General features: G+C 41.9%; 1 protein-coding gene across 3 annotated transcripts in view; it reads left to right on the top strand.

Annotated features, from left to right (window-relative positions):
- Window positions 1-18,252, top strand: part of SFSWAP (splicing factor SWAP) — a 144,250-nt gene that overhangs the window by 20,581 nt on the left and 105,417 nt on the right. For all 3 annotated transcript variants that reach the window (XM_056533188.1, XM_056533197.1, XM_056533204.1), the window contains 3 exons: window positions 1,392-1,617; window positions 3,402-3,526; window positions 6,784-6,916. In XM_056533188.1, the coding sequence (XP_056389163.1) occupies window positions 1,392-1,617; window positions 3,402-3,526; window positions 6,784-6,916 (484 nt within the window). The remainder of the gene's footprint in view (window positions 1-1,391; window positions 1,618-3,401; window positions 3,527-6,783; window positions 6,917-18,252) is intronic.

The raw sequence follows: 18,252 nt of genomic DNA, 5'->3' as shown, positions 1-18,252 counted from the left end.
TATGTTCCCTAACTACTCCTAACACTCCTCCTACCCTTAAAAAAGTCAGAGCTTTAAAGGGGAACTCCGGTGGAAAGAAGTGGAAAACAAACGTTTTTAAATTAACTGGAGCCAGAAAGTTAAACAGATTTATCAATTACTTCTATTTCAAAATCTGAAGCCTTCCAGTACTTATCAGCTGCTGTATACTACAGAGAAAATTGTGGAATTCTTTCCAGTCGGACAACAGTGCTCTCTTCTGACACCTCTGTCCATGTCAGGAACTGCCCAGATTAGAATCATATCCCCATAGCAAACCTCTCCTGCTATGGACAGAGGTGTCAGCAGAGAGCACTGTGGTCAGACTGGAAAGAACACAAATTTTTCTTTAGTATATCTGTAGTATACAGCAGCTGAGAAGTACTGTAAGGGTTAAGATTTTTAAATAGAAGTAATTTACAACATTACATTTTTTTTCAATCGAAATTCCCCTTTAAAAAGTTCTGTATCATACCTTTTTATTCTTGCTCACAAAGTGCAGGAGAAAGTGGGCGTTTCCTAGCAGACATGACATCACTGAAGCCTGCTGGGGGACCACTTCCGCCCTCACATGCTTGCAGTGCTGTGATGAATAGAAGACCTCAGGCTCTGTGCAGCTTTCAGTGAGGCTCTGTGCAGCTTTCAGTGAGGCTCTGCAGCTTTCAGTGAGGCTCTGTGCAGCTTTCAGTGAGGCTCTGTGCAGCTTTCAGTGAGGCTCTGTGCAGCTTTCAGTGAGGCTCTGTGCAGCTTTCAGTGAGGCTCTGTGCAGCTTTCAGTGAGGCTCTGTGCAGCTTTCAGTGAGGCTCTGTGCAGCTTTCAGTGAGGCTCTGTGCAGCTTTCAGTGAGGCTCTGTGCAGCTTTCAGTGAGGCTCTGTGCAGCTTTCAGTGAGGCTCTGTGCAGCTTTCAGTGAGGCTCTGTGCAGCTTTCAGTGAGGCTCTGTGCAGCTTTCAGTGAGGCTCTGTGCAGCTTTCAGTGAGGCTCTGTGCAGCTTTCAGTGAGGCTCTGTGCAGCTTTCAGTGAGGCTCTGTGCAGCTTTCAGTGAGGCTCTGTGGCAGAGAAGCACTTCCTGAGTTGGGTCTCCTGCCAAGACGGGGGGAGATTAAACTCACTGTATAAATTTTTGCAGGAAACAGAACAGTACCACCTAGTGGCCGTTTTTTATATTACGTGTTAAGCATATTTATGTTGATAATTTTGAAAGCAAGTGAATGAGAAAAGTGTCTGTTAATTACACAAGGAACAATATATTAAAAGTTTTATTTGGTGACAGGTACTCTTTAAGAAAATGTTTGGAACCTTTGAAAATTTCAGTGACTTTGTAAAATTTTGTTTTATGTGATTCAGAAATAATTTTAGTTTTTTCTTTTATCAGCCACCCACTGCAAAAATGCACGCTATTATAGAACGCACAGCAAATTTTGTCTGCAAGCAGGGTACTCAGTTTGAGATCATGTTGAAAGCCAAACAAGCCCGAAACTCCCAGTTCGACTTTTTACGTTTTGATCACTACCTCAATCCTTATTACAAGCACATCCAGAAAGCCATGAAGGAGGGACGCTATATCTCACATACAGAGAAACAGAATGAGGCGCAAAAAAGTATGAACTATTTTTAATTTGATTTCTTTAATGCTTAAACGTCTTATGCTCTTTAGAGAAACCTCCTTCATCAAAGTATTCCCAGACCATGTTGCTTAGTTTTTCTTCAGATCACTTAAAGGGGTTATCCAGGCACTTAAAACAGTTTCTAATATGGCTGTGGCCCCCTCCCATAGACTTGCATTGAGGGGGCGGGCGTGACGTCACACAGGGCGGAGTCGTGACGTCACGATCTTCCGTTCCTGTGGTCGGGACCCAGACCCTCCAGTGCTTCCGGAGCAGAAACAGGTGGGTGCCGCATGCTATATTGCGGGGGTCCCCAGCGATCAGACATCTTATCCCCTATCCTTTGGATAGGGGATAAGATGTCTAGGGGTGGAGTACCCCTTTAAAGAGAAAAAATTAAAAACTACTTCCCTACCTCTGTCTCCCACAGTTAACGTGGTGATATCGTTTGGACAGATTTGTCTCAGCACTGACTGCCTTCTCACTGACTGAAGCGTGACTCTGGTGCAGTCACAGTCAGTGGTTAAGCTGAGCAGGCTGTCATTGCTGAGTAAGTAGGTAGGAAGCAGCAGGACAATGGTGGGTCAAGGGAAGTCTGAACTAAGCAGAGCCTGAGATGAATAACACCTTCTAAGAATAAAGGTGCAGGATGTGCAGAGTTTATACATGCTGCTTATGCCAGAAGAAACCTAAAAACTCTGAAATGTGTATATTTTACTTCACCTCTTCTACTATACAGACAGAGCTAGGATTTAAAACTTTTCTTGTTGCTTTGAATCCCTTATTACTGCTGCACCTTGAATATTGCAGCTTTTATCCTGGTTTAGATACAGAAATTTCAGAAATAAAATTTATGTCCTTGGTAGTTTAAAGGGTAAAGAAGAAGAAAATAAAAATTAAAAAGAATAGCATTTTTTTCCCCTCAAAAATTAAAGGGGTATTCCAGGCAAAAACTTTTTTTATATATATCAACTGGCTCCGGAAAGTTAAACAGATTTGTAAATTACTTCTATTAAAAAATCTTAATCCTTCCAATAGTTATTAGCTTCTGAAGTTGAGTTGCTGTTTTCTGTCTAACTGCTTTCTGATGACTCACGTCCCAGGAGCTGTGCAGGATGGGATATTTTCCCATCATGCACAGCTCCCGGGACGTGACATCATCATTGAGCAGTTAGAAAGAAAACCTCAGAAGCTAATAACTATTGGAAGGATTAAGATTTTTTAATAGAAGTAATTTACAAATCTGTTTAACTTTCCGGAGCCAGTTGATATATATAAAAAAAAGTTTTTGCCTGGAATACCCCTTTAATCATTCTTAGGCTGGCTTCCCACAGTGTTTTGTGTTATCTAGAATAGAATAGAGTAATCGGCACTAACGTTACCAGCAAAAATACATATACAACCTCCCCCTCTTGCAGTTGCCATCTGGGCTCTCCCAGGCTCTGCCACTCACCACTGTTTAATGGTTTCTTTGACTGTCACTTACAAAAGTGGCTCACTGAATTGCTAAGCAGACCGTTCCTGTGGGGTGCACAGGAACCAGGAAGTAGCGGTGAGTAGCAGGGACTGGGAGCGTAAAAACAGCTGTGGGGGATTGGGGCAGGTAAATATGACTTTTTATTTTTGTCACACTGAGCCAGTTGTTGTTTTTGGACAGCGCCTTTAATTTTAAAAGCTGTGCTTTTAAACAATTTTAAACAAGATTATCTAGTAAGAAAAATACTATATAGACAGTTTGCTTTGTTGTGCGTAATAGGGATTTTGTTAAATTCTTTTAGAATCTTTGGCCAATGCAAACAACAACAGCAGTGATGATGATGACGACGATGACGAAGATAGTGATTACCTACACCCCAGTCTTTTTGCCTCGAAGCGTTGCAGTAGACTGGAAGAGATTACCAAGGTACGTGAGTGCCATGCTTCTTTTACTAGTTTATTTTCAAGACTTGCTTGTATGACTTTACTTTTCTGGATTGGAGCAATAAGAGAGGCTATCCAGGATGTCTTTTGGGTGTGTGTGGTATTGCAGCCCAGTTCCATTGAATTGAATGGAGCCAAGTTGTAATACCACATACAACCTTATGACAGGTATGGTGCTGTTTTTTAACCCCTTAAGGGACGCAGCCCATTTTCACCTCTAGCCCTTTTTTGCAATTCTGACCACTGTCACTTTAAACATTAATAACTCTGGAATGCTTTTAGTTATCATTCTGATTCCAAGATTGTTTTTTCGTGACATATTCTACTTTAACATATTGGTAACATTTTTTGGTAACTTGCATCCTTTCTTGGTGAAAAATCCCCAAATTTTATGAAAAAAATGAAAATTTTGCATTTTTCTAACTTTGAAGCTTTCTGCTTGTAAGGAAAATGGATATTCAAAATAATTTTTTTTATTCACATATACAATATGTCTACTTTATGATTGCATCCTAAAATTGACGTGTTTTTACTTTTGGAAGACACCAGAGGGCTTCAAAGTTCAGCAGCAATTTTCCAATTTTTCACAAAATTTTCAAACTCACTATTTTTCAGTGACCAGTTCAGTTTTGAAGTGGATTTGAAGGGTCTTCATATTAGAAATACCCCACAAATGACCCCATTATAAAAACTGCACCCCCAAAGTATTCAGTCAGTGTTTTAACCCTTTAGGTGTTTCACAGGAATAGCAACAAAGTGAAGGAGAAAATTCAAAATCTTCATTTTTTACACTCGCATGTTCTTGTAGACCCAATTTTTTAATTTTTGCAAGTGGTAAAAGGAGAAAACTTTTCCTTGTATTTGTAGCCCAATTTCTCTCGTAAGCACATACCTTATATGTCTATGTAAAGTGTTCGGCGGGCACAGTAGAGGACTCAGAAGGGAAGGAGCGACAAGGGGATTTTGGAGAGAACATTTTTCTGAAATGGTTTTTGGGGGGCATGTCACCTTTAGGAAGCCCCTAGGGTGTAAAAAAAAAAAAAAAAACACATCGCATACCATTTTGGAAACTAGACCCCTCGGGGAATGTAACATGGGATAAAGTGAGCCTTTATACCCCACAGATGTTTCACGACTTTTGCAAATGTAAAAAAAAAATTTTTTTTACCTACAATGCTTGTTTTCCCAAAAATGTTACATTTTTTAAAAGGGTAATAGCAGAAAATACCCCCCAAAATTTGAAGCCCAATTTCTCCCGATTGCCAAAGTGCTCTGCTGGCGCACTACAGGTCTCAGAAGAGAAGGAGTCACATTTGGCTTTTTGGAAGCAAATTTTGCTCTGGGGGCATGCCGCATTTAGGAAGCCCCCATGGTGCCAGGACAGCAAAAAAAAAAAACACATGGCATACCATTTTGCAAACTAGACCCCTCGGGGAACGTAACAAGGGGTTAAGTGAACCTTTATGCCCCAGAGGTGTTTCACGACTTGCATATGTAAAACATTTTTTTATTTTTTTACCTAAAATGCTTGTTTTCCCAAAAATTTTACATTTTTTAAAAGGGTAAAAGCAGAAAATACCCCCCAAAATTTGTAACACAATTTCTCCCGAGTACGGCGATACCCCATATGTGACCCTAAACTGTTGCCTTGAAATACGACAGGGCTCCAAAATGAGAGCGCTATGCGCATTTGAGGCCTAAATTAGGGACTTGCATAGGCGTGGACATAGGGGAATTCTACGCCAGTGATTCCCAAACAGGGGGCCTCCAGCTGTTGTAAAACTCCCAGCATGCCTGGACAGTCAGTGGCTATCTGGTAATACTGGGAGTAGTTGTTTTGCAACAGCTGGAGGCTCTGTTTTGGAAACAGTGGTGTACCAGACGTTTTCATTTTTATTGGTGAGGGGGGCTGTGTAGGGTTATGTGTATATGTAGTGTTTTTTACTTTTTATCTTGTGTTAGTGTAGTGTTTTTAGGGTACAGTCGCACGGGCGGGGGTTCACAGTAGTTTCTCGCTAGCAGTTTGAGCTACGGCAGAAAATTTGCTGCAGCTCAAACTTGCAGCCGGATACTTACTGTAAACCTCCGCCCATCTGAGTGTACCCTGTACATTCACATTGGGGGAGGGGGAACATCCAGCTGTTGCAAAACTACAACTCCCAGCATGCGCTGACAGACTGTACATGCTGAGAGTTTTAGTTTTGCAACAGCTGTAGGCACACTGGTTATGTATCACTGAGTTTGTGACCTAACTCAGTATTTCACAACCAGTGTGCCTCCAGCTGTTGCAAAACTACAACTCTCAGCAGTCTCCGACAGCCAATGGGCATGCTGGGAGTTGTAGTTATGAAACCAGCAGATGCACCACTACAACTCCCAGCATGCACTTTAGCTGTTTTTGCAAGCTGGTAGTTATACAACAGCTGAAGGTACACTTTTCCATAGAAAAAATGTGCCTCCAGCCGTTGCAAAACTATAAGTCCCAGCGTTCCCATAAGGGAATGCTGGGAGTTGTGGTGGTCTGTCTCCTGCTGTTTCATAACTACAGCTCCCAGCATGCCCTTTTTGCATGCTGGGAGCTGTTGCAGGCTGTCACTCAGCTCCAACTGCTGATCCACGCCGCCGCTGCAGGTCAGTCCCTCGCCGCCGCTGCTCCTGGGGCCCCGATCCCAACAGGGATGCCGGGGATCGGGGTCCCCATCTGCCGGGGTCCTCTTCCCGCACCTGCTCACGTCCTCCGGAAGACGAATCAGGGCGATCGTGAGGTGGCACCAGTGCCACCTCACCCCTGCTGGCTATGGCTGGCCTGTAATTCCGGGTCACCGGAGACCCGATTGACCCGGAATCCGCCGCAGATCGCTGGGCTGAATTGTCCAGCGATCTGCGACCATCGCCGACATGGGGGGGTCATCATGACCTCCCTGGGCGATATGCCGCGATGCCTGCTGAACGATTTCAGCAGGCATCCGGCTCTGGTCCCCAACCGGCTAGCGGTAGGGACCGGATTTCCCACGGGCGTATGGATACGCCCTGTGTCCTTAAGGACTCGGAATGCAGGGCGTATCCATACGCCCTGTGTCCTGAAGAGGTTAAAGAAATCGGCTCTGTTTTTTTCTATTCCTGGTTAACCTTTTTAACGCTGTGTGCAGTGAGCAGCTTTGTGGCATCTGACTCTTACAATATTGTATTTAATTTTTTTCTCTTGATATTTTAAAATCCTTTACTGTCTTATTTTTACAGCCCCTAAAAGTGATCGATCCTGACCACCCACTTGCAGCTCTTGTCAGGAAGGCACAGAATGAGAAGATGGCCTCTCAGCAGGCTGTGAATGTTGCACCTGCTCCCACAGTTGAAACAAAAAGCACAACAGACAGTAAGTGAGATGTTTAGTCTATTTCTAGTCTTTGGAAACCTCTTTTTATATCTGCTGTTTGGGGGAGTGTTGGGGGTTGTCGTTTTCTTTTCTCATTTTATCTGGCCCATATCAGTGATGTATTCTGTTTGTTTGCAATCTATATATATATATATATATATATATATATATATATATATATATATATATATATATATATATATATATCTCTCAATGGGGGACATGTATCATTATTTGTGTATGGTAGAAGCAGTTTACCCCTTTTCCCGAATCCTAAATTATGTGCAGAAGCGCTAAATTTATCAATCAAGCGCAAGGAGCTTCATAAATTGCGGGTAAATATAGTAATCTCCTAAATCCACTCTTTGGAAAATAGAATCAATGATTTAGAGCATCTTGCTACGTTAAGTCCAAGATGGCTTATATTTGCGCAAAAATAAACAGCTCTTGCGGCAAAATTTTTGGTGTAAAGGAAAAGTATGCAATTAATAAATCCATGTGTACTATAGATGTCACTCCAAGGTACCCTGATTCAGCCACATCTGGAGGACATGCTCTGCCAAAACATGCGCAAAAAAATACAGACAAAACAGGGGTAAAATCTTTGATACATGTCCTCCAATGTGTGTATGTTCCTGCATCACTTCCAAACGGCTGAAGATATTTCGATAAAACTTGGTACACATGTTACTTATATGTAAACTACAAACATAGGATAGGTAAATTAACCCTTTCCCACCCCCATTTGCGAGGGTCGAGGTTTTTGTATTAAAGTCCCATACAAGTCTATGGGAAATGTATGTTACTGCTTAACTTCCACACACCTGGAGATATTTTGATGAAACTTAGTACACATGTTACTTTTGTGTCAAAAAAAATATTTGATAGTTAAATTAACCCTAACCTACCCCCTTATGTGAAGGATGGGATTTTTTTCTCTAGTCCCATGCAAGTATATAGGACTTCCAGTACTTTACTCCACGAGCTCCACATCTCCTGGTGAGTGCATCTGTCCTGCCACACCCCATCTCACAAACCACACCCACCATTTAACCCACACCCCTTTTATTTTCTTCCCTTTTTGTGCATTGGTCTGGCTTACAAGTCATGCCCTCTTCCACAAAACCACGCCTCCTTCTATTTTCGGCCTACAATCTCTTCATCACAACTCTGCCCCACCTGAGGTCGGGGATAGGAGGAGAAGTACTTACTCCTATGTTGCTTTTCCTCCCCCACATGGATTAGGTAGGAAAAACCTGGCAACGCCGGGTACTCAGCTAGTACTATCGAAACAAAAGATTTCTTTGGTAAGGTAGTAAAGTTGGCAATGAGGAAAATGCATATTGTTGAAAAAAATTAATCTTCAGAAGCATCAAAGCCAAATATTGTGGTATATTGGGAGTGTTGCATCTGACAATTGGGTCGGTTGCCAGATATGGTTGCCGTGAGCCTTGCTCATAAAATTGTTTGCTTTCATAACCGTAAAGCGCTTATCTAGGGTAAGAAAAATATAGCTGCTCATCAGTTGGACAGTAGTCAGGCAGCTAACTCTCCTGCCTCTTATACAAGTGTCAGTCACCAGGGTCATTCATTTTTTTTCACTTTCAGTTCAGCGTTTTATGCATCTGTATGTATATTTCTTTTCTCAGTAACTTCATCCTGTGATTTAACGGTGATTAAAAGGGAACTTGCCATCAGATTTTACGATTTATGGTAAAATCTTCTTTCTCACCTTCCCCTGGAGACATTCCTGCTGGCAGGGATAGTGGGGTTATGATGTTTGAAAAGTGTCCCCAGTCGACCACGCAAGTAGACATTGCCCGTGTCATTGCCCTGCTGCTTAGGAAGCAGAACAGGGATTTAGGTCTATAAATCACGATGAGGAGTACAGCTCTATGCCGAGGGGACTATTTACATGACCGGTGGGGACACTTTTTAAACACCATATCCTCACTATCCCTGCCAGCTGGAAGGCCTCCTGAGGATGGTGAGAGAACATTTTACCATATGTAACACGTTGCCACACATTACATATGGTAAAATCTGATGACCGGTTCCCTTTTAAAAGGAGTATTCACACAATGTAAAGTTATACCCTAGCCATAGGATAGAGGAATACCTAGGTGATTGGTGGAAGTCCCACTGATTCCCAGAAGGGGGAGAAATGTCACTGGTGCCATAAAGTATGTATTTTAATACTGTTAAAAACAGATCAGACAGGATTTCTGCCCCCATTATGTACTAAAAATAAAATAAAAATATATGATCAGAAAATAGAAAACAGAATGTTCTGTAGCTGGCTCTAATCGCTAAAAAAAGATCTAGGAAATACATTATTCCCTTTTTAAATGTGTTTCATTCAGAGAACTCAAAGAAACCACATGCTGTTTGTTACTGAAGACAGACAACTGCTCTGTAAAGAACCATGGCCAGAGTCTTTGAGCATGGACCTGCACTTTTATATATGGCAGAGAAAGTGGACGTCCTGCCTTTTAACCATTTCTGGAGCCTCTTACCTCCCAAAAGTGTTGCACTTCTGTCGCTGCACTGCTTGCACTTTCAGTAGCTCTCATCATCCCAAAGCGCACACAATGTTACTAGCTAGGGTGCCTGGCATGCTGCTCTGACTCTCTGTAAGCCAGGTTCACTAGCCATGTCGTTACTGCAAGCCCAGCCTGTTTTGCTACAGATGTGATTTTGCGCACATCAGTTGGAGCGAGGATGTGGCAGCCAATAGCTGGCAGTCGGCAGTAACATTAGACCTGTATTCTTCAGCAATGGAATGGGCAGAACAAACCAATGGGGCAAAGAAAAAAGGGCCAGGAACGATGCAAGGGGCATCACAAACATCTTAATAATTTAGGCTTTTTATTTCCCCCCTTCATACGTAGCCAGATAACTGTATTAGCTGCTAAGAGCTGCAGACAGTGTAGAATAGCTGTGAGGGTAGAAAAACAAAATGTACCTTTCTTCGAGTTCGTGTGGTTTGCCAAACATATAAATTTAACTTTTTATTTCTCAGCGTCAAAGAGGTGGGGCTAGCTGCTAAGGTCCTCCAAGCTCCTCCTTAATAAATATTTTTTTTGAGTCCTGTAAGTCAGTCAAAGAGGGGTTTGGAGGTGTACCAGAGTGTGGCACTTAAGCAGCTAAAACTCTGCCTCCTTGGCGTTTGACTGAGATTTAAGGAGTTTTTTTTATATATTTTTGCCAGTTTGCTTTTTATATCCTCACAACTATCCATTGGTGTCTGCAACTTCTAGCAGTAAATATAGGGGACGGATTCCCTTTAACGCCATAGATTTGGGTTTGATCATAAACCAGGTAGCTGGATGTTGCAAAACATGCCTTAAAATGCAGGAAGAACATTAGACATTTAACCCCTTCATGACCCAGCCCATTTTCACCTTCATGACCTGGGCATTTTTTGAAAATCTGATCACTGTCACTTTAAACATTAATAACTTTGGAATGCTTTTACTTATCATTCTGATTCCGAGATTGTTTTTTCGTGACATATTCTACTTTATTTTATCGGTAAAATTTCACTGATATTTGTATCCTTTCTTGGTAAAAAATCTAAAAATTTCATGAAAATTTTGAAAATTTTGCATTTTTCGAACTTTGAAAGTCTCTGCTTGAAAGGAAAATGGATATTCCAAATAAATTACATATTGATTCACATATAAAATATGTCTACTTTGTGTTTGCATTAAAAAATTGACAAGTTTTTACTTTTGGAAGACATCAGAGGGCTTCAAAGTTCCGCAGCAATTTTCCAATTTTTCTCAAGATTTTCAAAATCTTAATTTTTCAGGGCCCAGTTCAGGTTGGAAGTGGATTTTAAGGATCTTCATATTAGAAATACCCCATAAATGACCCCATTATAAAAACTGCACCCCCCAAAGTATTCAAAATGACATTCAGTAAGTGTTTTAACCCTTTAGGTGTTTCACAGGAATAGCAGCAAAGTGAAGGAGAAAATTCTAAATCTTCATTTTTTACACTCGCATTTTCTTGTAGACCCAATTTTTTTATTTTTACAAGGGGTAAAAGGAGAGAAATCACCCTAAAATTTGTAACCCAATTTCTCTCGAGTAAGGAAATACCTCATATGCGTATGTAAAGTGTTCGGCGGGCGCAGTAGAGGGCTCAGAAGGGAAGGAGCGACAATGGGATTTTGGAGAGTGAGTTTTTCTGAAAGGGTTTTTGGGGGGCATGTCCCATTTAGGAAGCCCCTATGGTGCCAGAACAGTGGACCCCCCCACATGTGACCCCATTTTGGAAACTATACCCCTCATGGAATGTAATAAGGGGTGCAGTGAGCATTTACACCCCACTGGCGTTTGACAGATATTTGAAACGGTGGACTGTGCAAATCAAAAATTTTATTTTTCATTTTCACAGACCACTGTTCCAAAAATCTGTCATACGCCAGTGGGGTGTAAATGCTCACTGCACCCCTTATTACATTCCGTGAGGGGTGTAGTTTCCAAAATGGGGTCACATATGGATATTTATTGTTTTGCGTTTGTCAGAACTGCTGTAACAATCAGCCACCCCTGTGCAAATCGCCTCAAATGCACATGGTGCACTCTCCCTTCTGGGCCTTGTTGTGCGCCCCCAGAGCACTTTGCGCCCACATATGGGGTATCTCCGTAGTCGGGAGAAATTGCGTTACAAATTTAGAGGGTCTTTTTTCCCTTTTACCTCTTGTGAAAATGAAAAGTATAGGGCAACACCAGCATGTCAGTGTAAAAAATTTATTTTTTTACACTAACATGCTGGTGTAGACCCCAACTTCACCTTTTCATAAGGGGTTAAAGAAGAAAATACCCCCCAAAATTTGTAAGGCAATTTCTCCCGAGTACGGCGATACCCCATATGTGTCCCAAAACTGTTGCCCTGAAATACGACAGGGCTCCAAAGTGAGAGAGCGCCATGCGCATTTGAGGCCTGAATTAGGGATTTGCATAGGGGTGGACATAGGGGTATTCTACGCCAGTGATTCCCAAACAGGGTGCCTCCAGCTGTTGCAAAACTCCCAACATGCCTGGACAGTCAATGGCTGTCCGGCAATACTGGGAGTTATTATTTTGCAACAGCTGGAGGCTCAGTTTTGGAAACAGTAGCGTACCAGACGTTTTTCATTTTTTGGGGGGAGGGGGGCTGTGTAGGGGTATGTGTATATGTAGTGTTTTTTACTTTTTATTTTAGGTTAGTGTCAGTGTAGTGTAGTGTTTTTAGGGTACAGTCACATGGGCAGAGGTTCACAGCAAGTTTGCCGCTGGAAGTTTGAGCTGCAGCGCAAAATTTGCGCCATCTCAAACTTGCAGCACTCACTGTAAACCTCCGCTCATGTGAGTGTACCCTGTACATTCACATTGGGGGGAGGGGGCAAACATCCAGCTGTTGCAAACTCCGAGCATGCCCTTTGGCTGTCCGTGCATGCTGGGAGTTGTAGTTTTGCAACAGCTGGAGGAACACTGGTTTGGAAACACTAAGTTAAGTAATAAACTTTCAAGTGTTTTGCAACCAAACTTAGTGTTTCCAAACCAGTGTGCCTCCAGCTGTTGCAAAACTACAACTCCCAGCATGCATGGTCTGTCAGTGCATGCTGGGAGTTATAGTTTTGCAACAATTGCAACAGCTGGAGGCACTGAGGTAGGAAACGGACAATGTTTCCCAACTAGTGTGCCTCCAGTTGTTGCAAAACTACAACTCCCAGCATGCCCAGACTGCCAAGGCATGCTGGAAGTTGTAGTTCGGCAATATCTGAAGGATCAGATGTTGCCGAACTACAACTTCCAGCATGCCTGGGCAGTCTGGGCATGCTGGGAGTTGTAGTTTTGCAACATCTGGAGGTCCACAGTTTGGAGACCACTGTATAATGGTCTCCAATCTGTGCTCTTCCAGATGTTAGAGAACTACAACTCCCAGCATGCCTGGACAGACTGAGCATGCTGAGATTTGTAGTTTTGCAACATCTGGAAGAGCACAGATTGGAGACCATTATACAGTGGTCTCCAAACTGTGGACCTCCAGATGTTGCAAAACTACAACTCCCAGCATGCCCAGAAAGCCAAAGGCTGTCTGGGCATGCTGGGAGTTGCAGTTTTGAAACTCTCAGAGGCAGCAGTGAGATCGCTTTACGGCGATCTCACTGCTGCCAATGAAGATGCTGCACTGCTGCCGGAAACTCACCTCCGGGACGCAGCGCAGCCAGGACCGCACGGAGGGCGTCGGGACCGCACGGAGGACGCCGGGACCGCTCGGGACACCGCTCCGACGGGTAAGTGATGCCGGGGGACGGGACAGGGACACTTAGCAGAGCGGTGTGTGTCCCGATCCCCGTGATCGGGACTCACACACCGCGCTGCTAAGTATTCTGATAGCGAAACGCTGCTATCAGCTAGTCAGATTTGACCAGCTGATAGCAGCGATCGCTGGGGGGGGTGGGGGACGAAACCCCCCGTGGTCGCACGGTAAGATGGCTGGCTATCAGTGATAGCCACCATCTTTCCGGGCGCTGCGGGATGCCGCGAGTAGCGGCAGTAATGTCCATGACGTACCTGTATGTCATGGGTCGGGAACACCTTGCCACCCATGACGTACAGGTATGTCATAGGTCGGGAAGGGGTTAAAGGGGTACTCCGGTGAAAACCTTTTTTCTTTTAAATCAACTGGTGGCAGAAAGTTAAACATATTTGTAAATTACTTCTATTAAAAAATCTTAATCCTTCCTGTACTTATTAGCTGCTGAATACTACAGAGGAAATTCTTTTCTTTTTGGAACGCTCTCTGATGACATCACGAGCACAGTTCTCTCTGCTGACGTTATTATAATAATAACGCTTTATTTATTGTTGTCCTTAGTGGGATTTGAACCCAAGTCTCCAGCACTGCAGCAGTGCTAACCACTGAGCCACCATGCTATGCATCTGCTATGCACCTGCTATGTATGGTTGCTAAAATGGACAGAGATGTCAGCAGAGAGCACTGTGTTCGTGATGTCATCAGTGTTCCAAAAAGAAAGGAATTTCCTCTGTAGCATTCAGCAGCAAAAAAGTACTGGAAGGATTAAGATTTTTTTAATAGAAGTAATTTACAAATATGTTTAACTTTCTGCCACCAGTTGATTTAAAAGAAAAAAGGTTTTCACCGGAGTACCCCTTTAAGTCACAATAGGGAATTGATCCTGTGAAGAAACCTGAATGAGTTGTCAAAGGTTGTCAAATGAAAGTACCTGAATTAATAAACACACTGTTAAATCCAGTGCCCATGGTGACTTGTCATTTAACCACTGCAGCCAATTACTGACTTCAGCATGTGACCACTTAGGCCAGTGATTGGCTGTACATGACATTATCACTGCAGACCAAGTAAATGGAGACCACCAGAACATTGGCACGGGAGCTGTGATGGAATGGGCGGTTGGTTCTTTCCTGCTGCCACTTTCACTTTTCCTTTTTACCTATAGTTTTGCTCATGGTAAAATGGATAGATGACAGAAAAGTTCCTGCTTATTCCGGTGCCTTTATCCATACTTTCTTGGGTGAAATGTGTTACTGGTAATACTTTGCTTTCCTTTGTGAATTTTCATTTTAGCCTCCCTTGTCCTGTGCAGGTTAATATTGCTTTACTGCTGCACTACACAGGTGGTAATGATGTATTCTTTCAGATATGCATGGAACAAACGCCTATTACGACTGAGTGACACACAATGTCTGAATGTCACAGTGTTTCTATTGGTTATCTGTATAGTGTGAGCTGCTCACGAATAGACGTAATGGTATAGATGACTTTGTAATCTCCCCCTGCTTGCTGCAGTGGCTATTAGTCTTTTCTGAGCAGCACCCACCCTAATCCTTTTTATTTGGCCAGTAATGTCACACTTGCAGTCTCCTGCTTCCTCTTAATAGTTTTTCACCAGGCGAAATAATAAATGGCCATTTCCCAGACATCTTATTTGTGTTTCTGTCGCGTAGAGACTGCTTTTACTTAGATTTTTATTATGCCTCGGCACTGGAAGGAGTCATACAGATGTCTGACTGTAATGAATAGTACAGATTTTACTGGATTTTACAGATTTTACGCTACATGCTTAAGCTATACATCTGCATCATTGTAAAAGCAGTTTTGCTCTTTTCTTTTGTTAGACAATACTATTCATCCGAATGAATATCATGTAAATAGTCTGTGGCATTTACAGCTGTACCAAGATGATTTTCTACTCCAGCTCTAAATGAAATGCCAATAACTGATACACACAGAAAGCTACATGCAGGATAAAGCCGATTCCGGAGAAATAAGAATTGGTGAAAGCTCTTGAAATGGTGTTTGCCATGGATGTACAGCTTGCCGTTCAATTGGATGCAAGATTCTGATTGATCATTGTTTTATTATTTAGTCACATACATACAGAACTACTATCAGTTTGTTGTTGTATACTTGCAGTCTTTGTGGGTTCATGCATTATATAACAGTGGTGCAGTAAGGCGCCACACAAACTACACACATTTTCTATTAACTACCATAGGCAGTTACTAATGCCCCTTCTTGCCACTCACTACTAGGATAAAAAAAATCCCACAAGCTTTATTTAAATATTAGCAAAATAACTTATTGAACTTAAACACACACTATTAAAGGGGTACTCTGCTGCTCAGTGTCTGGAACAAACTGTTCCGAACGCTGGAGCCAGTGCCGGGAGCTCGTGACTTCATAGCCCTGCCCCCTCTTGATGTCTTGCCCTGCCCCATTAATGCAAGTCTATAGGAGGGGGCGTGGTGGTTGTCACGCCCCCTCCCATAAACTTGCATTGAGGGGGAGGGGCGTAACATCATTAGGGGTGGGGCTATGATGTCATGAGCTCCCAGCTCCAGTGTTCAGAACAGTTTGTTCCAGACACTGAGCAGTAGAGTACCCCTTTAAATCTATCTTATGTGTGCCCTTTGTCTCTCAAGCAGCTTACTGTATACATGCCATCCGGCCAGTTTTGCACATCAGTCATATGGATTAGCTGCAGCCTAATCCTAAACTCCAAATGACATACACATTGTTTTAAAATGTTAGATCTGTGCCCCCCTCGACATGTTTCGTCACGCCTCGTGTCTTTGTCTAGAGGTAGCGGGCAACTCATAAACACAATATAATATACCACATCTAAAACTTCAGGGAAAATTTGACCTTAAAGCTACACCTGGGACATTTTTTTTTGTACCCGCGGGAGAGAAAGAAACAGTGTATACCTTTTGATATTATGTCACCTAATAGCACCTATAGCTCCAAATATTTTGACTAGATGGGATAAGAACATAATGAGCCTCTGTGTATCTAAAGCCTATCTGTCACAAGGAGCGGTACAGCAATAATGCTTGTTTCACCCATGTCTGTACACGGCTATACACATGGAGGTATGTGCATAGCATAGTAGGGTGTAGGGATGTCCCGATACCATTTTTAATTTATTTATTTTTAAGACCATGTACGAGTACCAATACTTGAAATTTTTAAGTACTCGCTGATACCAATTGCCGATAGTTTTTTCAGTGTCACGTGACGTTTTTTTTATTATTTTTTTCTTTATTGGGAAAAAGAGGTGATTTTATTTTTTTATTGGAAGAGAAGGGCTTTTTTTTTTTTATATAAAAAAATATTTTTTATTTCAACTTTTTGAAAAGGGGTTATTCTACTTTTTACTAGGGAAGGGGTTAATTCACATGTATAGTTATTTATTACGCATTTTTTCACAAATCTGTAGATTGCATACACTAATCAATGCTATGCCATAGCATATCATTGATCAGTGTGCTCCCTTACTACTGCCTGTCATGGCTGGCTGCAGTAAAGGAGCGATGATCAGATGGCACGGAGCACGGTAAGGAACCTTAACTACTTTACCTAGTTTATCGTTCTTTATGGAATATCAGTTCATATATAGAAATTCAGTATGTTGATGTAAAATGATGGAATTTAAATGTTACTTTGCCAAGCCCGTCAGAAGGTGAGGACTTTCCAGGTAGGCTTCAGAAGTTTTATCAAATTAATTTTTTTGTATATACACGGCCTCAGCGGAAATCTGCTAAGACACATTGGATTATTTTCTTTTGTGATGTCGAATATGTCACACTCTGTAAAACTAGTGTTTTTACTGTCTCAACAGTTATTGAAAAGTTTTATTTGCACATCACAGCCATTTTTTCCCCCAAATGTACCTTAAGCTAGAAGCTTCAGATGGGAATAGCTTTTAGCTCATGTTAGTAGTAATTGATTAAACTGTCCCAGTTTGAGGAAATTTATATTGCATTACCATATGTAGAGCTTAGGAAAATATAGTCAATAGTTTACAGCATTGGGATATTTTCATTGGGCATTCGCAGTGCCTATTTATTATTCATAGATGTTGGGAAAGCTCACAGTATATACGGTAAATGCATTCGTGGACTCCTGTTACCCAATAGGGTCTAAGAGTTTGTTCTGTTAAGGTAGTATACACCAGGGTTTTCTGTATGGAGAAGTACAGAGAGCTGCACTATTCCTTAGAGCAGAATGCAGTAATAATGTAAAATACATTTTAAACATCCTTAGTACTATTATTTTACAGTGTTCCTGCACTCCCACCCTTCATTGTACATATTCAATAGCTCAAATTTCCCAGGAGTGAAATGAATCAATATATTATAAATAAACCCAACAAACAAAGGAGACTAAATCTCTATGAATCAATAGTTTGCAGAGATGTTAAACAGTGTTTCTGCACAAAGAAAGAAAAAAAATGCAGATGCAATACAGTGCACTGCACACTCTTTAAGAAAGTGACATAAAATACATACCAAGAGTATAGGGGGAGAGTTTTCAAAACCTGTCCAGAGGAAAAGTTGCTGAGTTACCCATAGCAACCAATCAGATTGCTTCTTTCATTTTTCAGAGGCCTTTTCAAAAATGAAAGAAGCCATCTGGTTGCTATGGGCAACTCAGCAACTTTCCTCTGGATAGGTTTTGATAAATCTCCCCCATAGTCTTTATTAATACACATGCAAAAAATATACAGACAAAAATGTGCTGATACCCAAACAACATCCTACAACATCCTACAAAACAGATTCCAAATCCCTGTATATTGGATTGGAATCTGTGGATAGGGAAGTCTAGCGGAATTGTACCTTTTTTATGTGGATTAGATTTATGATAATCCTTGACTTGTTGCTTTATTAAGCGGGATACAGCAGCATCTGGCATATAAGGGTTATTTTCTGCCTATACTACTTTATTTCACTACAGGACAGGTTGCCCCTGTTCCTGCAACCTCCATGCACAGTAGCTACTTCCCCATCTCA

The sequence above is a fragment of the Hyla sarda genome, chromosome 1 (assembly GCF_029499605.1).
Source record: "Hyla sarda isolate aHylSar1 chromosome 1, aHylSar1.hap1, whole genome shotgun sequence".
In the NCBI taxonomy this organism is placed as follows: Eukaryota; Metazoa; Chordata; class Amphibia; order Anura; family Hylidae; genus Hyla; species Hyla sarda.
Note: the sequence above shows the minus strand (reverse complement) of the source record. Positions and strands in the feature narration are given on the sequence as shown.